The sequence below is a fragment of the Trematomus bernacchii genome, unplaced genomic scaffold (genome assembly GCF_902827165.1).
Source record: "Trematomus bernacchii unplaced genomic scaffold, fTreBer1.1, whole genome shotgun sequence".
Taxonomy (NCBI): Eukaryota; Metazoa; Chordata; class Actinopteri; order Perciformes; family Nototheniidae; genus Trematomus; species Trematomus bernacchii.
This window is the reverse complement of record NW_022987720.1, coordinates 4,975,684-4,997,338: the sequence shown is the minus strand read 5'-3', so window position 1 is coordinate 4,997,338 and position 21,655 is coordinate 4,975,684. Positions and strand designations below refer to the sequence as shown.

Here is a 21,655-nt window from a genome sequence, read left to right as displayed (position 1 = left end):
GTTCCAGGGAACTCACCAAGTGTCAGAAAACACAACCCTCTCTATTTTCCTCCATACCCAAATCTCTAAAAAAGGGGCTGCAACGGATCTGATAAAAACTGATCCAGATTTGAACACTGTCCTGACGTCAGGACAGTGGCGCTACGGCTATTGGGCCAACTCCACCAATCAGGAGGAGACAGCCACGGCCATTGCCGTTCGAAAGCGCTGGAGACGCTGTAGTACATATGCCAGGCCTGTAGATGGTGCTGTTCTCACAGAATCTGCCCTTGCAAAAACAGAGCTAAAAAATGTCAAATTGAGCAAAATGAGGCATGGCTAAAATGCATGATCTGTTTGGTATTTTGAAAAAAAAAAAGTATAAATATGCCTTATATAGGTATGGTCCTACACTATATTATTCAAATATAGCATGATAGGTCCACTTTAAGTAGGTTTATGAAACTGTTTACAACTAGGGTTACAGTGCACAAGTTAGTATGCATAGGTTTCATCAAGTAAACTCACATGTTATGCTGTTCATAACAGAGAAACAAAAAAACAATAGTACTTTTTTCCTATGTAGAATTTGCCATCAGATTAGGGGTGCTTGGTATTAATTGTATCCTTAAAGAACTACAGTTAAGGTCTGACCAAACAATCAACACACTATAGTTACAAACCAGTAATTTCAGTCTGGTATGAACGGTCAAACAAGGGTGGAACCTATATTTAATATCTTGTATCATACAGTTAATAATGTTTTTGCACCTATACGGCCTTTAAGGTAAAAACCTAAAATAATATAATTATAAAAAATACGTAAAAGAGGAATATGTGTTCAGAGCCAATTTTTTTTTATAAAGCTTGTTTAACAGTATTTAAATGACATTTTGGTTCTATAGGGACCATATATTTTTTTTAATAACCTTGTAATATTCATAATCAAAATGTGTGTTACTATTACTCATTAGTTATGTAAGATCAAAAATGGCAAAAGTCAATGGATTTTGGTAAACTGTGAGAATATATATTTGTAACCAAGAGTGCATCCATGCTTTGATACTGGCATGATAGGCTACAAAATACATGTTATATTGTATGCCAATATTTTTCTTGTTATCTTGTAAACGTGGTGTCGATTTTGCCAAAAAAAAAACTGATGCAAATGTGAAGCAACTAAGGGCAAAATATTGTTATTGCGTTATTTCAGTGGCAGAGGGTGAGGGTCAACACACACACTTCGGTTGAATGTGTATCGTGCGGTTAACGGCAGAGGCAGACTACCATACAGTGAGTCAGCGTAACTCTGTTAGCTGTTCAAACTCACCGGCTGTCAAAAAGCTCGCGGGGGTTGATCCACGGCGGTTAGACAGAGCAGGAAATTAACGTTAACTCAACCGCCCCCTTGCTCAACGGATTTTACAACGGGTGTTTTTTGGCAGTTTTTTACCCACAGTCATGTGATTGTAACGTAAAACCCCTAACCGGAAAACAGCGACGGACGACCCTCTCCGCCGCCAATGAATGCTGCGTTTGCGAGGAACAGTAGAAGCCGCTGCGAGCCCAGAGAGGACGGACCCGGTAACAAACAAACAACGGCGACACGGCAAACTCCACGGATTTACGCAGAGTGCAGGTACGACTGTTTGTAGCGACACACTCACCCTTTCGTTTACTGCAAATGTTTCGTTATTTGGCTACGTGTGTGCGCTTCGGTTAACTGTATTTGTTACGGGAAGTTAAAAGAAACGCATTCGTGACCAACCCCATCCCCCTGCGTCTCTCCCTTTCCCCCCCATGTGTGTGTGTTGCGTGCATGTCCGTTTTCTCGCGCTAGCAATAGCAACCGAGATAGACCCAAGGCAGTGAGTCTATGCGCGCTGGTTTCGTATGTTTCAATGCTTTATGTACTTTAGCTGCTATTTACGGTTCGCATTATTGAACGGTTTATTCCGGTTGCGTGTTGACCGTCCTGACGTGCTCTCCTCGCGGGCAATTTTAACAGTGTATTTTCAGGATATCAGCAAATTTCACTACGGAAGTAACTGTTCCACGTGTCTACATCACATCATGGGCGGTGCTTTATTGTTGCAAACAAGTTAGTATTGATTAACTCATGTTGCTGTGGCTAACTAACTGGATTGTATGAATACCAGTTTAATTCACATCATCAATAGATCTATAGTTGTACTGTTCATCAATATATATGTCAATCAAACATATATGTATACTCCTTTTTGTATACGTTTCAAAAAATATGTGGAGGCAAAGCAACAATGTAACCATAGTCATGTTTTCTTGAGTTTTACTACCACTACTAAACTAACTGAAAGCCTTTCTGGGACAATCATCAAACATAAAACTACTATAAAAGTCCTTAGCTACCCTAAAATACACTAGCCCATGTTTTATGCAATCCTAAACCATTTGGAAATAATCCAAACTATGCAGGGAAGAGATGCTTGGAAGTGGCTTTAACAAGAAATTCATGTAAACCAGAGATTGTTATAGAAATATATTTAATGGGGGAAACGCATGTATCTTTTTAATTAATTAGTTAATGGGAATAATGGCAGCATTGTATTCAGGTGCAGGTCAGAATTAGAATCAGATTCAATTGTATTACCAAGTAGGTTTACACATACAACGAATATGCTTTGTGGTGCATACAAAGACAGAGATAGAAGAATACGTAGCAAAACAATGTTATATCAAGTCCTATTGCCATCAATTATATCTGCTTATTACCTTTTTTTAAATGGTAAAAACCACATTCTACTATAGTGTTTTTGGTACGATGTTTACTCAACAGTGAAATATATAGCACTTAAAAGTCAGCCTCCTTTAGTTTAGGCTCACTGATCAATTAAGTCAATAAATTATTAGAAACCACCCTCAGTAAGTAGAACATAGAAATCATTGCAGGATTTTTTAATTAGCTTTATTTGTAACTAGGGCAACCTAATAAACAGACAACAGTATTTATATTGAAGTTATCTGTAAGTGTGGCGAGTTCGGTTGAGGGGTATTTTACGTCTTGGGTGAATGCTGTTGCTGTATCCTCTTGCAAAATATACGGAAATCGAGCCTTTTCCTGGAGCGCTGCAGTGCCAACATCTTTGCACTCTGACCTCTCTGCTGAAATACACATGTGCAGGGGGCTTTTTCTAGTAATTTTGTAACAAACCGGGGACATGCAGAGTTATACATTTCTTATTATCTGAGGCCAATTGGCTGATGAGTTTGTACCCATCATCTTGCGTCTTCGTAGCTTCATACCTTAGGCTGTGTGGTGTGGAGAAAGTGTTGGAGAAGGAGATTCGCCCTGCCCAGAGGCTGTTTTCATTCTCCTCTGGGAGGGGGGTAGAACCAGTTCTGCTTGAGGAATGTGTGTCAACAGCCATAACCCTGATCATGTGATGCCCTGAAGCCCTTGTAGTCCTCTAGTGACCTTTAGGGTCAGCAACTACCACCTCATTGGTCAGCAGAACATGCATAGCTCTGAAATGTCCCTTGAGGATGAGTCTGGGGACGGTTGAGGCTCCATCTGAACCAAGGATGTTTCCTCCAATTTCTGACCAGAGATGAGAGCTCTAGTAACAAAAAAGCTACTTGTTGTCTCTAAATTATAAGTGGGTGCTAGAAAGTGGGTTTAATGATGAACATTAAGGGGTCATACAGAAAAGGTTTACCCTTTTTTTCACTGGTACATATAACAGAAAGAAATTGGACAATATTTTGTTATCAGCATTCATGCTTAGTCCTGACCATACCACTATCCAAAGATATTGACCAATTATGGGAGAATTCTTCAAATTGTCAATATGGAACCCTTTCTGCTGATGTACACAGCTGGTTTACTTACTTTTTTCTATGAGAAACACTGTGGTTATCATTGATTTACAATTGTGCTGACCCACTTGTACATACAATTAACAAATAAGACCGTTTTGTTTTGCTGAGCCACGCAATTAATTAGCATTATTTTCTCTGACATTAGTGCTAGGCAAATGGTCTCCAGTGTCACAAAGTGATTCTTCACTGTTGTGTTGAGATGGCCTTTACACGGTCGTTAGATCACCCCCGTCAGCCTGACACTCTGTGGTCACAATAAACTCTGGGCTCCTTCCAGACAGGAAACTCATTGCTGCTTGTGTGTGTCTCTGTGCCTTTTGTGCAGGTTGAAGAATGGAGTTGGCCAACCATGGTCTTATCCTGCTGCAGCAGCTTAACGCTCAGAGGGAGTTTGGCTTCCTGTGCGACTGCACTGTGGCTATCGGAGATGTCTTCTTCAAGGCCCACAAAGCTGTCCTCGCTGCGTTCTCAAACTACTTCAGAATGCTCTTCATTCATCAGGACAGGTACAGCAGGAGTGTATTAAAACCATAGACTGTATGACTAAAACTAGCTAAATACCAAGATACTTTTTGTCCCATTCCAAATTCTGCTGCCAAAACACTCAGATACGTGGTCAAAATAACGCTCCCTCATGTGGTCAAACATTGAAATACTTTTTTTCTCTGTAGTTGAGCACTGGACTGTATCTAAATCTGTTGAGTGTGATGACCCATCAATAATGTCATTGTTTGATCAATGGAACAGATTGAGGGGACAAATTGGAGGGTCTGTAAGGGCATCAAGATCAAAACATGGTATCTGCTGCCCTAGTATCACTGATGAACTGAGCACAACAGACATACTTACATGCCAGTTTTCACAAACTTTGACCAGTGACTTCAGCAGATTTGATCTCGTATAAAAAATAAATAATCAGTCACTCCTCTTATAATGGATTCTAATATCTATCACTACCATGATCTCACTTGTCGTAAGTCACTAGCTTAATGTAACTTTTTTGTCTTTCAGTGACTGTGTGCGCTTGAAGGCTGCGGACATACAGCCAGATATCTTCAGCTACCTCCTCAACCTGATGTACACAGGCAAGCTAGCCCCCCAGCTGATAGACCCTGCACGCCTGGAGCAGGGGGTCCGATTCCTGCATGCCTACCCACTACTGCAGGAGGCCAGCCAGTCTGTGTATTCACACTCTGACCAGCACAACATCAACCTGTCCACCTCCCTCTACGGCATCCAGATCTCAGACCAGCAGGTTGGGCTGTCTGCTCGAATGCCCACTCGACGGCAGCTCTCTTCTCCCTTCGACATGGAGCAGCTCAGTTCGGAGGGGAAGTTTCCGTCCATTCCAGCCGCCACAACTTCATTCGCAAACTCCTTACTGTCCAAGCTTAATTCCTCATCCCAGGACATGGAGGCCTCAACCAGTGGCACCAAGCCTGCATTGGAGGAGGGGGGAATGGACTTGCTAAGTGCAGATGGTTCCTCAGCCAGTGCCATCCTCAATGTAAAGCCCAGCATCATGAAGAGGAATTCCTCCTTCAGGAAGCACTACTCCTGTCATCTGTGCAGGAGTCGATTCAACCAGAGGAGCCTGCTGAGAGAACATCTCTTCCAACACACCCAGACTCTACACCAGGCACCGGCCGAGCCCAGCAACGCTCTCTCGCCCACCATGAGCCGAAATAATAGCATGCTGGAGTTAGAGGGGATCCTGAAGGGATGCAAGTCGGGGTTCAATGCCTCGGCTGCCACTACAGCAGTAGAGGTGATCAGCGACAGCGAGCAAACGCCCGTTTCAGGGACCAACTCGGACTCTCCCCGGGCCGAGGTGTCCACCTCCAGCTGGGGGGTGGGGGGAATGAACTCTCAGGCAGACACACCGCCTCCGTCAGACATTGCAGACATCGACAACCTGGAGAGCGCCGACCTGGACAGGGAAGTGAAGCGGCGGAAGTATGAATGCTCCACCTGCGGGCGGAAGTTTATTCAAAAGAGCCACTGGCGCGAACACATGTACATCCACACGGGGAAGCCCTTTAAATGCAGCGCATGTGGCAAGAGCTTCTGCCGGGCCAACCAGGCGGCCCGCCACGTGTGCCTGAACCAGGGGGTGGACTCCTACACCATGGTGGACCGGCAGAGCATGGAGCTGTGCGCTGCCGGCGACGACAGCAGCCAGATGGAGGCCATGTTCATGGGCTCGTCGAAGCCTTACAAGTGTAACATTTGTGCGACCACCTTCTCCAGTCCCAACGAGGTGATCAAACACTTGTGCTTTACTCAAGGGGGGTTAGTGGGGCTGCAGGAGGCCGCCGACGCAGGGATGCTGCTGCAGCGCGAAGAGTTCTCCAAAGATGAAGGCTCGGATTTGTCCAACTCTGGCACCCCACTGGAACCCATAAAGACTGAGGAAATCCTCGTAGAGTAGTGCCAAAACTGTGTGTTGGTCCTTTTTAACATGTGTGTTTACTTTCTAAATTATGGTTAATAGGTAAGCTAAAGGTGAAGTTAGTCAGGGTATGTATGTTTGAGGTTCTCAATCTACTAAAACTGTCTTTTTCCTTTCTTTTCTTTTCTTTTGGTACAGTATTTTTGGAATTTTTTTACCCTAAATATGACTAAAAGTGAATTAATTGTAAAGTACATTGCCTTTAGCGCTCTGGAAGTCAGACATCTCTAGAAAAGTAAATATTAACATTTGACTCAAGGCTAAGTTGAACACAAATGAGGGAGATGAAGTAATTGTTACTTTATTTCTTCTCATCCTTTTATTGTTATTGATATAATCCATTGATATGTCAGGCTGTTACAAATGAAATGTTCTTAACAGATTAAGGTGTGGCAAGGCTGCACACGCAGATGTTGAGTACAAGAGGAAGAGGAAGCTCAGTTCCGGAAACAGCATGCTGTGAGAGGGGTTTTCTGTGCTAGCTTTTTGAGGAGAAAGAGTTGCAATTAAAGAACCTTCTGGAGCTGCACAGAAGAGTTGTTTCTTCATGGTCATACATTTGAGGTTTATTCTGCAGATCAGGTATAAATTATAAGTCTATCTTAAAGCACAAAACATATTCAGACCTGAGACAATCCGTGCTCTTTTTTTGAGTAGAAGCCCGATATGCAGGAAAGTCAATTTGTCTTCCATTCATGTTTTGGTTGGCTTTATGGCCCAGAAAAACTGATAACTTGAAATGTTTATTTATGACCATTGTATGCATCCTTCTCTGCAAACACTTAGTTGTTTTAATCTGTGTTTTGTTCACTGTGCTAAGTGTGATTATGTTTCCCATGTCCTTACATCTTATTAAAGCACAATTGCTTTTCATAATTTGGGTTTGGCCACAGAAAATTGATAACGACAAGTAAGAGCATTCCTTGTGTTTACAGCTGAGCCACTTTGATTCTTTTTCTAAATGTACACACCTTGATGGGAAGCTGTCCTGTAAAATATTTGACATCTTGTCTTCGTATAATTTGCCTCAATCTTAAAAATCCTTACATTTTTGTTTGACATGCTTTTATACAATGCTATATTTACAAAGATTACTTTATATTGCAAAGGTTTCTATTAGTAGACATATAGTTTTACATAGACTACAGATTACATTTCGTTTAGCACAAATGTATGTATTAAGGATGGGCATGATACATGTATGTTTTAACTTCTTAAAGAAATCCATTAGAATAAAAAATGTTATTTTGTGTTTTAAGCCTCGCCCCCTTGCCAAATTTGTGCCAAATGGTAAGCTTCTTGAACATTGTGTGCTAAGAGAAATTTTTTAATCTTACCGTCTGACATTTTTATAATTTAAGAAATCGTAAGAAAAGTATTAATTATCAGTTGTCATTTATGTTTAAAAAAGTTTAGATCAACATGATGAACTGTGATGAGTTTATGTGCTCCATCTGTTGGTGTGGAAGTCGTATAAACTCAGGCGGTAGCTTAAATATGTTGTAGGACTATCAAATATGGTATTAATTATTACATCAAATGTTTCTGATTAACAAAACAATAAACAGGAACTACTGATTACTTGAAAATGCAAAAATCTATACAAACATGTCCAGAAATGTGATTTGTCACGATGAAACATGTCATAGTCAAAAAGTGAAATTCAGGTTTTTCAGGAACATAATTCAAAAGACCCCATTGAACTGAGATTATGTTTTTTTGCATATCAAGATGAACAATATTTTAGGGAGACTTGTTCAAACCTTTATTGTTATTGTTTCTTTAAATGAAAAATAAATTCTACATTGTATTGTTATTGCAATGACTTTTTTGCTGCAAAAACTAACCAACACTTAAGGCTACAAAAACCAAAAAACATTTCTTAGTCTGGCATTTGTCTTCCTAATCTTACTGCCAGAGAGCTGTCACAAGAGCTAGTTATCCTAGAGACCAAATTAACAATTCAGAAGACTTATATAAAGTTATTTATTGTGCCATGGAGAAGCTCAATCATACATGTAGAAGGTATTTTAAATGTAGAAATATGCCCATCCCTAGTATGTTTCATATTCATAGTTTTTTTCTTTTATGCCAATTGGATTCAGCTTGTGACAGTGGGGGATGAAGCCCATTTTCAATTAGTTCTTTTCTAATATACTATATTAGGTATTGAATAGTAGGAGCTGCTGTGATACAATGAGCCCGGTGGTCAGCTAGGTGGAGCTGTTTGTCTTATTGGTCTACTCAGGTTTAGTGAGGCTGTCCAATTTGAAGTAATATCTTTACAAATGTTTTTGTGATTTGTTGGCCAAATATATGACCATATTTGCCATATTTCATTAGTCCTTACCATAAAAAAACTCCACAAATGTCTGTGAATTTATTCTGAAGTGTTTAGTGTTGACCAATAAAAAGGATTCTTGTTTGTTTCTTTTATTCAAGCTTGTTTTGTTGAGGCAACTGAACGCTGTACTACTGACATTAATTGATCAGAGTTGAATTGAAACACATACATATGCACAGCTTTATGAAAGGTTTAAACCCTTCTGTTCTCCTGCCACACCAGTCTTGTAATTTAATGGTTTGTGTGTTAAACATCTCCGTGTCTCAGGAAGATGAGGAGTTTGACATTGTGGTTTCTGTCCAAACAATTATTTCAAACCCATATCCGTGCTCCCCGATGGCCAACTGACATGTACTGTGATCAGTCTGTGTTCTCAGGGATGTGAGGTATTTTCTGTATAAACAATTGTCATGTTTTGTTTTCTTGAATGAATGAAGAATGAACAATAAAAACATGTCTTTTTTTATCATTGTGGGTCTTCATCATTGTCCTCATCTTTACCCCAACTCATCCGCTTCAAGAGATAATCACTATTCTTTTTGTCCATCCATTTATAGTAAATTAGTATTCAAACAATATGTTCGATAGTACACAAATGAGAAGTAAAACGGACATTCAAGTGTCTAATGTAACAAATATCACTGCTGCAATGAGGAGATGCTTTATAAATCATTACACGTGATTTATAATAGTGTGTTCAGTCGTATGGCTCAAATACAGTTACTCATATCTGCCTAATAATAAATAAAATAAACTACTAAGGCATTAATTCAATGTTTTGTATGCTGCTTAGAAATGCTATATTGGGTTGGTAGGGATTGGTCAGACTTCTGTCTTTGCACCAGTGGTAATTAATGTCTTTAAATTGGCATATTATGTGATAAAAGAACCAGGGATGAATAAAAGCACAATCACTCAATACATTTTCTCTACCTTTATTGAATGAAATATAGACAAGTTTCTGTATCCTTACTATTAACAGCTTGGGAAATATAAAAGACCAGTAAGACCATGCTACATGAATATTAAGCTAAATGCCTGCAGGTTAATATAACAACAACATGATTTTTAAGTACATACAATAAGTATACAATCTGTACAAATGTTAACAGGCTCACAGTTACAAAAAGCAGGAGAGGACTAGAGTGGGCACGTGGCCCAACTAAATGCTTTACATTATGCAACAATAGCAAAAGTCGTAAGCTCACATTGTGATTTCTCTAATCATTTATTTTACATAAAGCAAGTATGGACGTGGCACACCCTCTAGAGTCAAAATAAAGAGAAGTGGTGACCTAACAAGGGCTCATACTTCCTGATCTTTCTCTTGTTTGGTCATAAAGCTGAGTGAAAGGTGAGCGTCTAGAGCTGCTCGTGTCAAATTTGTATCAGTGGATTATAGAAGAATGTTCATTCGTTCATTCTCATGATGTCTGAAGGATTGACACAGTGCAAGTTTGCCAATTTGGTAACACATAAACAAATACCAGTGTAACCCTTGCTTTGGTGGTCAAACTGGAACCAAGGAGTTTCCCATCATCGTTTACCCTAATCGTCTCACTTTGCCAAAGCACAAGAAAGCCTGACCATGTGACTTGGGTTTGATGAGTAACTAGCCATCGCAGCTCCTTAGATGCTTGAGGATTTTAATTGGATGCAACTGATGTCTTATCCTGTGAGCAATGGGAAGTCCATGACTCCCTGATTGATCCTAACTCAATTTGGCTTTTAAAAAGAGATTTTATTTTCACTTCTGGTACCATGCAGTCAGTGTCCGTGCCATCATGCGGAGTAAAGAACATGTTTCTTTTAAGACTTTATCATTCTGTTAAAACATTTAAGCCAAAGTGAAACAAATGACAAGAGGACTAAAGGGTGCGCTACTTTCTGTAGACAACAGAGGGCATCAACATACTGTCTTTTCATAAAGAAGTATAAATATAGTGTAGTAAGGAAGGTGTTAAATGTTTACTTTACAAATATTACATACAGTATGTCACACATAACCTCAGAAACATGGCCTTAAAATATTGTGATATATTTGTGTTTCTAACAGATACATGTCAATGCAGTGTGACAGTGTAAAAGTATTTTTAATCTCTCTGCATGTCACTGTTAACCACATATATCTCTGCCACATGATCAAATGAGGGTGTTATAATAGTATTTTATTGTATTATTACATAAAACAATGTGTAACAATGTATTTTTCACAGTAAATCAGGCAGTGATTGTTGGTCTTATCTACATGAAGCTTATTAAGTATTTTGTTGGGTGCCGAGTGAGAACACATTGTGACAAGAGAAAGTGTGAAAAGCGTTTCCGGTAGATGATAATAAACTCTCTGTTATCACTTGCTGTCAGTGGAATCACACTTGTACCATGGTTTAGCTATTCTGCTACTGAAATCATTATTGAAAAAATATGACCATTAAAACCTGTGATGCATCAGCTACTTATAGGCAGTCACATTTATTTGGGGAAATTATACTTTATAGATGTTTCTATTCACTACCCTTTCATCATAATGTTGCTCAAACAAATACCTGATGTATCACAGTATCATTTGGGGATTTTAAAAACAACAAGGCAACACAGTTCAGACAAAAAAATAGGGGTGAATGAAAGAATATTCAAGATATAAATACAATATACAAGATAATAATCCTCCATCTCTTCACCTTCTGACACCAGCCTACTCTCCGTACTATACACATACAAACACACATATGAACAGATACACACTCGACCAGGTTGCAGACTCTCGTCTTGTGCAGCAAGGGCAATGGAAAGTCACTGAACACACATCACACTGATGACAAGCCAGGACATGCTTTAGTGTGTGCGTGTGTATGAGAGCGAGTGAAGGGGTGAGTGAGGATATGGCGGTGGGACGTCACGTTTAGCGGTGACAGGGCTGCAGGATGGGGTTGGAGTACAGTTGGTTGGGAGGTGGAGAGAATGGCGGAGCTGTTGCTCAGTCACTCAGTCTCTCTGGGCGGGATGGGAGGAGCCCGGTCCCAGCCTCTTTCATTCTCTCTCTCTCTCTTTCTCTCTCGCTCCCTCATCACTCACTTCCTGGTCCAGACAGTGTGTCTCCCAGGCATCAATAATGTATCTCCAGCTGTAATGGAGGAACAAAAACATGATATTAGGAATAAGCAAATACTTGATCTTCCGCTTTTGAGAATAAACCATCTGAGATTGACATCACATTTATAGATATCTTTATCCGTTGGTATGCTAGGTTGCAGGACCAGAATATCCTTGAAAAGCTTCATTTAAAGGTTATATAATCCAACCATTCATTAGAACACAGAGGTGGTGAGAGGTATGGATGGAAACATCATATAGTGATTCAGGATGTTCAAGCCTTTTTTGTAACCTGCTATGTTCACCACCAATGTGTTAATTTTTCATGGGATGGACTGCTATATTCGGCTGCGTCGATAAATAATATATGCCACGAAAAGTAATTCATAAACTGTACATATAAATCATCACTGCATAATATTTTTGAGTTCCCTGCAAAATTATTTAGCCCTCTTTTTAGCTTTTCCCCTTTTTTTTTTTTTGCTTCAAGGTTTATTTATATGAATCGGTAAACATTAAGTGTTGCGATCACACTGCTGTAACACATCAAGCTCTTTCCTCTCCCCGTTGTATCCCTCTTCAGCCTTTCCTCCGCTGCAAAGCTGCTGACTGCCTAATAAATATTAGAGTGAAGGACGCCCGGTTTTTCCCTCCTCCACATTGGTTAGATCAGATTACATTAGTGACACTAAAACGTTATTACACATCCAGATAATTTAAGCAAAACAACTGAAACAACAACAGCTTGAGCTCTTTGAGGCTTTGTAATTGAAACTAACAAATGCATGCTCCGACATGGTTTCTTGACTCCATACTGAGGCTGTTATAGAAGGAAAGCAGGAGGAGGGAGCGGAGGAATCATAATCAGTCTTTCAGCACAAGTTCATCTGCCCCTCACACACCGCTTCCCTTTAAGACCCCAGCCTACAAAGAAGGGGTCAACGGCGGCATTCCTGCTTTGATATCAAAGGTCCCCTGGTTACTCATACCCCGAACAAAAGCTTTTTCATCTGGTCAGTGGGCAAACCCCCTCCCCTACTCCCTAATAAAAGTAGGGCCCATTGATGTTTAAAAAAAAAGCCACTATGAGAAGATTGCTTGATAGGCTAACAAAGGAATTAGAAAAAATAACGACCTTTTTTTCTTTCTTTACTGTTTGTTAACTCATTGCACATTTAACTTACTTTAATTTGTTCTTACCTCCAATTTATTCATTACTATTATTTGTTTTACTCAAGTTCATTTTTTTTCTCCAAAGGAGCATTTTCAAGCTTTTCCAGCCGCTTACATCTGTTGTAAAATAATAAAGTATAGACAGTAATTACAATTCACTACTTATTTAAGTTCCTCATCGCAATTATAGGATTTCAATAGGAACCCTAAATAAATAACAGTTGTCATTCGAATGTAATATCACTGTTGTAAGATCGGTCTCACCTGCTCATGATGCTGCTGTGATCTCTGTGGACACAGGCTCGATCTCCTTCACAGCCTCCTCGATCACCTCCATCACCTGCGCCATCACCTCCGCACACTTCCCCGACGGTGCTCCCGGTGTCTCTGCCTCTGTGTCCTGGCTGGGAGTGGAAACCTCTGCTGCAGCTGGCACCTGGGGCTCTTCTGACAGCGTTGAGAGTTGGTTTTCTTTTGCAGCCTTCTTTGGTTTTACGCTGGTGTCTTCAGCCACAGGGCCGTTGCTGTCAAACTCCACCGCGGCCTCTTCTTCCACCGATGGTTCCTCGAACACCTGCGCCGTCTGCAGAACGACTTGGACTGGCATGTGAATCTCAAGCACGTTCTCTTTGTTCTCTTCTGAAGGGGAATCTGACTTTTCTTCGACTTCCTCAGCTTTCTCTTCGACCTCTGCTTCCTTAACCTCTGCTTCTTCTTTGCTCTGTTCTTCTTTGACCTCTTCAAGCTCCTCCTCCGCCTGACTCTCTGACTTTACCTCAACCACTTCTTCCAATACGATCGTTTCTTCACCTACTTTTACCTCCACATCTTTCTTCAACTCTCCTTCTGGTTTGTTCTCTTCTACATCAAGGCTCCCTGTAACTTCTACGATGGTTGTGTCAATGACCTCCATGGCAACATGAAGCAGCTTGGGCGACTTTGGGGCTTTGCACTCAACAGCAACGGGGGTCTCTGTAATAACAGGGATCTCGGTTGAGATCTCAATCTCTTCCTCTGTTGTTGCGATGGCCTCGACTGGTGCTGGGGTGTCGGAATCTTCGGATTCAGGCTTGTCTTCTGAAACTTTATCCACGGCATCCTGAATGACATTCTGGGCAATGACCATACTCTGAGCTTCAATTACGCTGGTCTGCTCGATGATTTCCTCCACCTTTTCCACGACTGTCTCGGGTGCATTTTCAATTTCTGATGCGTCTTCATTGGCTGGGGCCACAAGCACCAGTGTTTCGGTAACAACAACCTCCTCACTTGGTACGATGACATGGACGGCTGGCTCGGTCTCCTCTGTGATGCTGGGCTCTGCTCTTTCACAAATGGTAGCGGCAATCTCTTTAGTCACACTCTGAACTACCTCTTTTCCAGTATTGTCTTCAGTGGCAGCAAGCTGCTCCACATCCAATTTGATTTCCTTGGTCTCCACAATTGGCTCAGTGACTGCTACGCTCTGGATGCAAACAGCTGTTTCAGATGTTGGTGTAATGGGATCCGCCACAAAAGCTTCAGGAGAGTTCTCGGTCAATGAAGCAGGGTTGATGATTTCAGACTCCTGAACACTGACAATTCCAACCTGATCCAGCCCTGGTTCCAGGCTCACACTGGCCGCCTGAAGGTCTGACGAATCACTCTGTGGACTTTCAACCACAGGCTCGAGCTCGGTAGCCTCTACTTGGTGCACTTGGGCAATGAGCACGGCATCTTCTGAATCAATGGCTTCTTCTACACTTGGTGGCTTCTGCATCACTGCCATCTCTGTGCTTACACTATCATGGATCACGGCCACACACTCTGCGATGGGCATTGCTGGTTTCTCCATAGCCACTTTGGCGATCTCCTTGGTTCCTAGGCCAGTGCAGATAGCCATGGCCTCGTCACAAGCGTGTGGCTGCAGGATAGTACATGTGCTGGTCTCAACCTTCTCAGTTGGTGGTTCATACTCAGTTTTCTCAGAAGCTTCCTCAGTTGGTACATCTTCAACAGTCACATCTACCTGGGGTGGAATTTCGGTAACTTGAGCCTTAATGCCCTCCAAAACCGCTACAGCACTTTCTGCGTTGGGACCCTGAGGAACAGGAGTGGTTTCCGCAGATGGAGCTGGAGCGAAAGGCATTACCTCAGCCGTGGAGAGTCTGCGCCCAGTACGCCTGGGGGGTTTAGGGGATGACTCCTTGTCTTCATCCTCTGCGATGTCAGTGTCAACAGATTTAGGCGTGGCAGCGTTCTCAGCCTCCTCTGGTATGTCACTCAGCTGATCGTGTTTGTCATCACCTTCCTCGACGGCGGCTGCAATCCATGAAGGGGATCTTTCTTCAGCGGTTACTTTAATCTGGACCTCAGTAGGTTCTGCTGGGGCTTCCACTTCTTGTGCTTCCTGTTCAGCTTCAACTTGGTCTTCATAGTCTGAGAGGGGAACCACAGCTGGGGTGTCAGAGTCCTCCTCACCCTGTTCAGTGGAGGCCTGTTTTTCAGCCTTCTTCTTCCTGCGTCCAGGGAAGAGCTTCCTCAACGAGAAAGATGACTCGTCTTTTGGCGCTTCACTGTCTGACAGGACTTGTTCTGCCGTCTCCTCAGGCTTTTCCTCAACTTTGGCCTTGTTCTTTGGCATAACCATGCGCTTCAGTGTGTCCCAGGTGGATTCTCTCTCAGGGGCGGGGCATGACGGTTCAGGGGAAGAAGCAACTTCAGCATCACTTTCGGAGTTTTGGGAAGTGACAATGGCAGCCTCAGCTTCCACCTCCTGCTCCTCCCCTTCTACCGCTGCCTCTGCTGCAGGTTCCTCTTCAACCTTGGTCTCCTCATCGTCAGAATCAGAGGTCTTCCTTGTCCTCTTCTTGGGTCCACCCATACACATTAGGGCCTCCCAGGAGACAGAGGTGTCCATTTTCCTTTTCGGCTCCTCCGTGCTGCTGACCAGTTTCTCTGTGTTTTCGGTTTTTGGCTCTTCCTCAGTCGGCTTGTCCTCCTGAGCCTCCTCTTCAACACTTGTATCTGCTAACGGGGCACTCTCAGAGGAGGACAGGGTGGCTGACTTGGCTGGTTTCTCACCTGTGGCCTCATCTTCGCTTTCAGAAGACCTTTTTACAAGCTTCTTGGGTGTCACTAGTTTCTTGAATGAGGACCAGGCGATGATACCATCTTTTTTCTTCTCTCCATCGGAGGCAACCTCGCCGTCAGTCTCTTGGCTGGATTCAATCTGTGTCACCTCCACAGACTCTTCGGGGGATGTGGGCCCACTGTCAGTCTTTGGGGCCTCTCCTGACTCAGTGGAGGATTGAAGCGGCTCACCTGCCTGCTCCCCAGACTCAGTGAGCTTCTTCTCAGCTTCCCTCTTGGCCCTCTGTTTCTTAGTTGAGAGCTTCTTCAAGCCAGCTCCAGTGAAAAGCTTCTTCAGGGGGCTTCCCTGGGATTTCACCTTCTCCTGTGATGACAGCAGCTCAGCCTCAGAAGTCACCTCTGCTTCAGCCTTTTCCTCGTCTTGTTTGGTGTCATCAGTAGTTTCAGCAGCATTAGTTTCATCTGTGGCCTCTGGGGACGTCTCTGTTTTCTCTTCCTCTGGAGCTGCCTCCTCATTAGTCTCTTGCTTCGCCTCATCTTTCTCTTCTTTCTCCTCCACAGCATCAGCCGTTTCTTCTGTCTTTGTTGCCTCCTCCTCCTCAACAGCTGCCTCCTTGTCTTCCTCCTCTTTCGTCTTCTTGACACTGGCTTTCTTTCTCAGGTTAGAGAAGAGTCCTGTACTAAAGAGCTTCCTGAAGGGGGACAGAGTGACCTCGCCTTCCTTCTCAGCTGCTCCCTCCTTGATGGCTTCATCAGTAGCTTCAGCGGCAGTGCCCTCAGCCGGGGCATCGCTAGATTCAGCTTGATCATCTTTAATGACCTCCGCCTCAGCAGTAGATACATCCGTATCAGCCTCCTTTTCTTCGGTGGGGTTCTTCTCCTCTTCCTGCTCCTTTGTAGGTTCATCAGTCCCACTCACCTCCTCTGTCTTATCTTTGACCGTGAGAAGCTTCACAGGATCCTTCTCCTCACTCTTGTCCTTCTTCAGTGTGAACTTAAAGCCCACAAAGCGGAAGATCTTCTTGAAGCCGACTTCATTGGCATCACCAGGTTTCTCCTCCGCTGCTTTCTCCTCAACAGCAGAGATGTCATTGGCATCGGGAGACTCTTTCTCCACTTTCTCGCCGTTCACTTGAGGAGCCACTTCTCCCTGAATGGTGTCCATGGTCTCAGGGGCCTCCTCCTTCTGAACCACACCATCTGGCTGGCCGACTGAAATTACAAGAAAATAAGGAACTTTAGTTAAGATCAGTTTCACGACTTTAGTTTGATTAACATCTATACAGCTCCCTCTGTGCAACACGGATTAGAACACTAACAACAATCACATGTTATTCACATACAAATGCTTTGTCCATTTGTAACTTGCAATTAAACACATTTGAGTGATGTAATCAATCTGTTGTGAATTAAATTCTGCATGGCATTACTCAAAGGACACAAAACAAAAGGATATCTCATCTGAATGTAATCAGAGACCATTTTAAGAAAGTATTCTCTGAGATCATGACTCCTGAGTAGATTTGATCAAGTATATGACTGTTTATTTGCAATTAGATTGCAATTTGGCCCAGCTAATCCTGTGGTATGTAAAAACGCCTTAAAAAGACCTTGAACATTTTGTATTAATCCCCAGAGAAAGAAATGTTGAACTAAGTGAAATACTTAAGAAATGTGTGGATTATTGGTTTGAAAAAAGCGATGTTAGCCGACCCACAACCTTGCAACAGTGCATTAGGTTAACTACTTGTTTCATTATTCTGAGTAGTTCCTTGGTTGTTAAACTAATAAGACACATGTCAGATGTGATAAGAGACAAACACACACATGCAAAACATACACACAGTGTCTAACTGCCATGTCTATCTGTGTTTTGACAGAGGGGGGCAGGGATGACGAACTGCCAATGTTTGAAGCTTTCCTTCTTTTTTTTCGTGCCTTTCTACTCAGATCTCACTACAGTCTGGAAAAACCTAACATCTGATACCTCTGGACTCTAAAAACAACTTCCCAGGACTTTTAATGCCTAGCTATCAGCTTACCCGATTACACACACTGGGAAAGTGAGTACCCACTAAAATCACATATTGTGGGAAATACCTCTTTCACAAAAATGGAAGGAAATTGTAAAAAGAAACAAGGTGTTTGATACACTATTGGATCAAGTTTGTAAATAATTCTGTGAAAGATTACTCTAATTTCGTGTCTCCCACAAACATGTACAAATATGTGCCCTCATCTGTCCACATACTTTTTCCTAAATTATAGGCATGAAGTTTGCCTCAGTGGTACTGCATTCCTAGAATATTTTAGCTTCAAAATAGACTATAACTACTATAACTATTATTTGACCAAACTATGTAAAAAGCTCACAAAACACTGCATCACTTTACAATTAGCATGTATGATAAAATAAGTGCTTTTATAAACTAATGGTATAAGTAGGGGCCCGCCCATATCTTTGTATTTGACTACAGAGGAATGTGAGCTATGCTGTGCACACTGTTTTTGTAAAAATAAATTAGGATGCTCTAAACATAATCTGAATTTAAATGACAGGGTACGTTCTCAATGTTTAATTGTTTATGGTTAAAATGTCTGGACTGTGCCCATGTAGGATTCAAACCCAGACAATACAGTCCTCCACCACAAACCCTCCTTGAAAACGACCAATCTCCTTGACCCAAATTCCACTACAGGATGGTTGGGGACCCACCCCCATCCAAAGGCACACACAATGCAAACACAATAGCCTTCTAACCCTCTCTGGCCTCTGGAAATAAAGGAAGGGGGGGTGGTCAACTTTTCTATTATAAAGACACACTGCAGCTTGGGGGAACTTTGCTGACTTTCTCAATATGGTGTAAAGACGAATAAAGAAAGGCCTGGGTGACTTCTATAAATACAACTGTCTCACATGGCAGCTCTCTCTCACATACGCGTGGTTTTAAACACACTTGGAGAGCATTTAAATCACATGGTTGTTAAACAAACCAGTAAAAACCAAATCAACAAACCATATAAAAACATAGAGGTGTTCAAACCTGAGTAAACATTAATTAATCTCAAAGGCATATATTCACCAGGTTTTTGTGCAGTAAGGTGCAACTATAGGAGGTATGTGTGTGTAGGAAGGACAATAAAACAGGACTCATGTTGATTTAACAGACTACTGGCATCTCTCCCTTCTTTTTGATCTTTGTTTTCCAGCTCCACTTTTTGTCTTTTACAGGCACACAACTGTTACCGTCCTTAGATTGATTTGGTTAATGTGGTGGTGGGGGTTAATGTGTGTCGGAGGGGGGGGGGGGGTGGCTGTTTTGAATACAGACTGTACCAGAAAGAATGTGAGACATTAAGGAGATGAAGGGACGGCGTTGAGGGGGAAGGGGGTCTGCCCTGGGGCCGGAGCCCACACACTTTAGAGGGTGTTACATATCTGAGACACACATATTCATAGTTGAAATGCTTCTCTCTGCTGGAGACAAGCTTTGTGTATGTGTGAGAGCATGAGGTCAGATGATGCTCTCATATTAAATGTCATTGCCGCAGCCAAAAAAAAATGATTGTGGTAAATCTACACCAGTGTCTAGTGAGATCAGATAACGTTTCTGTTGTGGTTGTTCCAGCCCTGGTATGGGTTTGCGTGTTTGAAAAGGGGGGGGGGGGGGGGGGGGGGGGGGGGCAGTTGGGAAGCTGAATGCAGCTATTCTTTAAGCCATTATTTACAAACTTTGCCAAATATATGCAAATCCTTGCACTGTCTGGAGCACAAGGCCAGTAAACAAAAGAAGTCAGTTAAAATGAGGGCACAGAGACACCACCCCACCCTCCCCCAACAGTCCCCCTACGAGCGTCCCCTCTCTATCAAAGGTGTGGTCAAAGTGTCTCCAAAGCTCCGGGGGACCCGACACATCCACAGCACTAACAACACCCACTGTGGCACCACTTAGCCATTAACATCAAGACAGTGTGATGTGACTAACCAACAGCAAAATATAACTAAATATCTGTATATTCCATATTGCATTTATGTGCAAAAACCTTGAGGTAACCACAGAGCAAAAATATTTTAGACCGGCTTTGTTTGAGCCATCACTCCCAGTTATGAACTAGAAGACGAATTGGTTCTGGCAAGCAATTAATTTCATACGCCCCTTTCTCCTCCCTCCATAACCTCTGCGGCTAAGCTCAATAAACCTACTGGGAATTAGGATCCCACTCTAATCGAATGAAATGCTTCACATGACGGGACACAGGGGGCTGGCTCCGACAGAGAAGTGAGCTTAAAGCAGGGTTTGAAAAAGTTTTCTATAAATGCATCTTCATATATTTCTGCTGCCAGCTGTCCCGGTGTGAAATTATTTTCCCACCAAGAAGTTTGGCAGTGGTAGGAGAAGTACACTTCAGAGATCAGGGCACTCAGCAGTTGGCTTTGGCAAAGGGCTGAATAGTCGATAAACAGGTTTTAACTAGAGGGCTACTGTAAAGGGGATTAACAGGGGGGATGTTTTCTTGTTTGCATTGTAAATCTACAGGTGATAAATGAAAGAATGATGTACGCTGAAATATACTTTTTACTTATAAACAGGATAACATAAAGTTATTGAAATAAGAATTGTACAGCATTTAAACATCATATAACTTTAAACATGATGAGGCTCTGCAGAAACCAAAGCAAACCCATCACCCACAAAGCCGAGACATCTACGAACCACAATGCTAACTAACCACACCCTCAGGACAACAATGCCTTCAGCTATCTAAGGAGAAACCCCTACTTTGGGTTTTAGACAAATCCTCAAAAATGCTTTTTAACAAATCACATTAGTACCTCACAGTAAAACAGCCACAATGTTGAGAAGAGTAACACAAAAAAACAGCCTCAAAGTAAATGATCTTACCTGTTAAAGTTATTGTTCCCAGCATTTGTAAAAATCCAAAATGTCTTTCTTCAAAAAAAGTTAATAAAAAAATAAGGGGATAAAAGTATATTTTGAAAAAGCGTATAAAGTAATTAAGTGTCCCTTTACTTCTGTGCTCACTCAGTAAATTAAGATGTGCTTGTTGGCTCCGTCCTCTCTGGTAAACTCAGCCTGAGTGCAGAAGTTGTGTCTCTCTCTCCCAGCTCTTCTCAGCCAGTATGAACAGAAGAGAGGGCTCTACACACATTTTAACAGACTGACACACATGTCATGTTAGGACCACCCCTCCCTCCCTCTTCCTGCCACCTCCCTCTCCTTTCTTCAGCTGTTCTGAATGAGCCCCCCCCCTCCTCCATGTGCTCCCCCTATCCCTCCCCCTCCTTTTTCACCACTCATCCTCCCTCAGACTTCCAACGTCCAGCCGGGATGACTGGAGCTCATCATGTGATCTTTCAAGGAAGCATTTGGCACTCATCCCTCAAAAAAACCCAGTATCTATTGTACAGTTGTAAACTACATACAACCCCTCCCACTCCTTTAATTCCTCATGCATTGTTCATTTGGAAATAAAGGGTGGGTGTGGGGGGGGGGGGGGGGGGTACAGTCACCTTCTATGGCCTTAATACCCTTCTGTGTCCTCAAAATGCAGTAACTCACACATTAAAAACTGAAAAACAGTCTTAAGCACACGCCACACATTCCCCCCCCCCTCAACTCCCCCCTTTTACAAGGAGGCAACACACTCTCCCCCCGTATCTC

The 21,655-nt window shown here is 42.4% G+C and overlaps 2 protein-coding genes across 3 annotated transcripts in view; one reads left to right on the top strand and one right to left on the bottom strand.

Annotated features, from left to right (window-relative positions):
• The first annotated feature begins 1,136 nt into the window (after positions 1–1,136).
• Positions 1,137–9,099, top strand: zbtb2b (zinc finger and BTB domain containing 2b). The gene is made up of 3 exons (XM_034142805.1): positions 1,137–1,618; positions 4,163–4,343; positions 4,849–9,099. The coding sequence occupies exons 2-3, from the start codon at positions 4,171–4,173 to the stop codon at positions 6,266–6,268; spliced, it is 1,593 nt and encodes a 530-aa protein (XP_033998696.1). The 5' UTR covers positions 1,137–1,618; positions 4,163–4,170; the 3' UTR covers positions 6,269–9,099.
• A 453-nt stretch (positions 9,100–9,552) lies between these two features.
• Positions 9,553–21,655, bottom strand: part of akap12b (A kinase (PRKA) anchor protein 12b) — a 41,404-nt gene continuing 29,301 nt past the window's right edge. The window contains exons 1-3 of one of the 2 annotated variants that reach the window (XM_034142471.1): positions 20,876–21,128; positions 13,164–17,183; positions 9,553–11,757 (exon numbers count right to left, since the gene is read on the bottom strand). In XM_034142471.1, coding sequence (XP_033998362.1) covers positions 13,168–17,183; positions 20,876–20,900 — 4,041 coding nt within the window. In that variant the 5' untranslated portion in view covers positions 20,901–21,128 and the 3' untranslated portion in view covers positions 9,553–11,757; positions 13,164–13,167. Of the gene's footprint in view, positions 11,758–13,163; positions 17,184–20,875; positions 21,129–21,655 lie in introns of those variants that run through there. The other variant, XM_034142470.1, reaches the window with a different exon arrangement.

Bases quoted from the DNA above. Each gene is read 5' to 3' on its own strand.
- zbtb2b (XM_034142805.1), top strand. From the start codon at position 4,171: ATGGAGTTGGCCAACCATGGTCTTATCCTGCTGCAGCAGCTTAACGCT. The intron at 4,344-4,848 runs GTACAGCAGGAG...TTTGTCTTTCAG, and splicing joins CTCTTCATTCATCAGGACAG to TGACTGTGTGCGCTTGAAGG.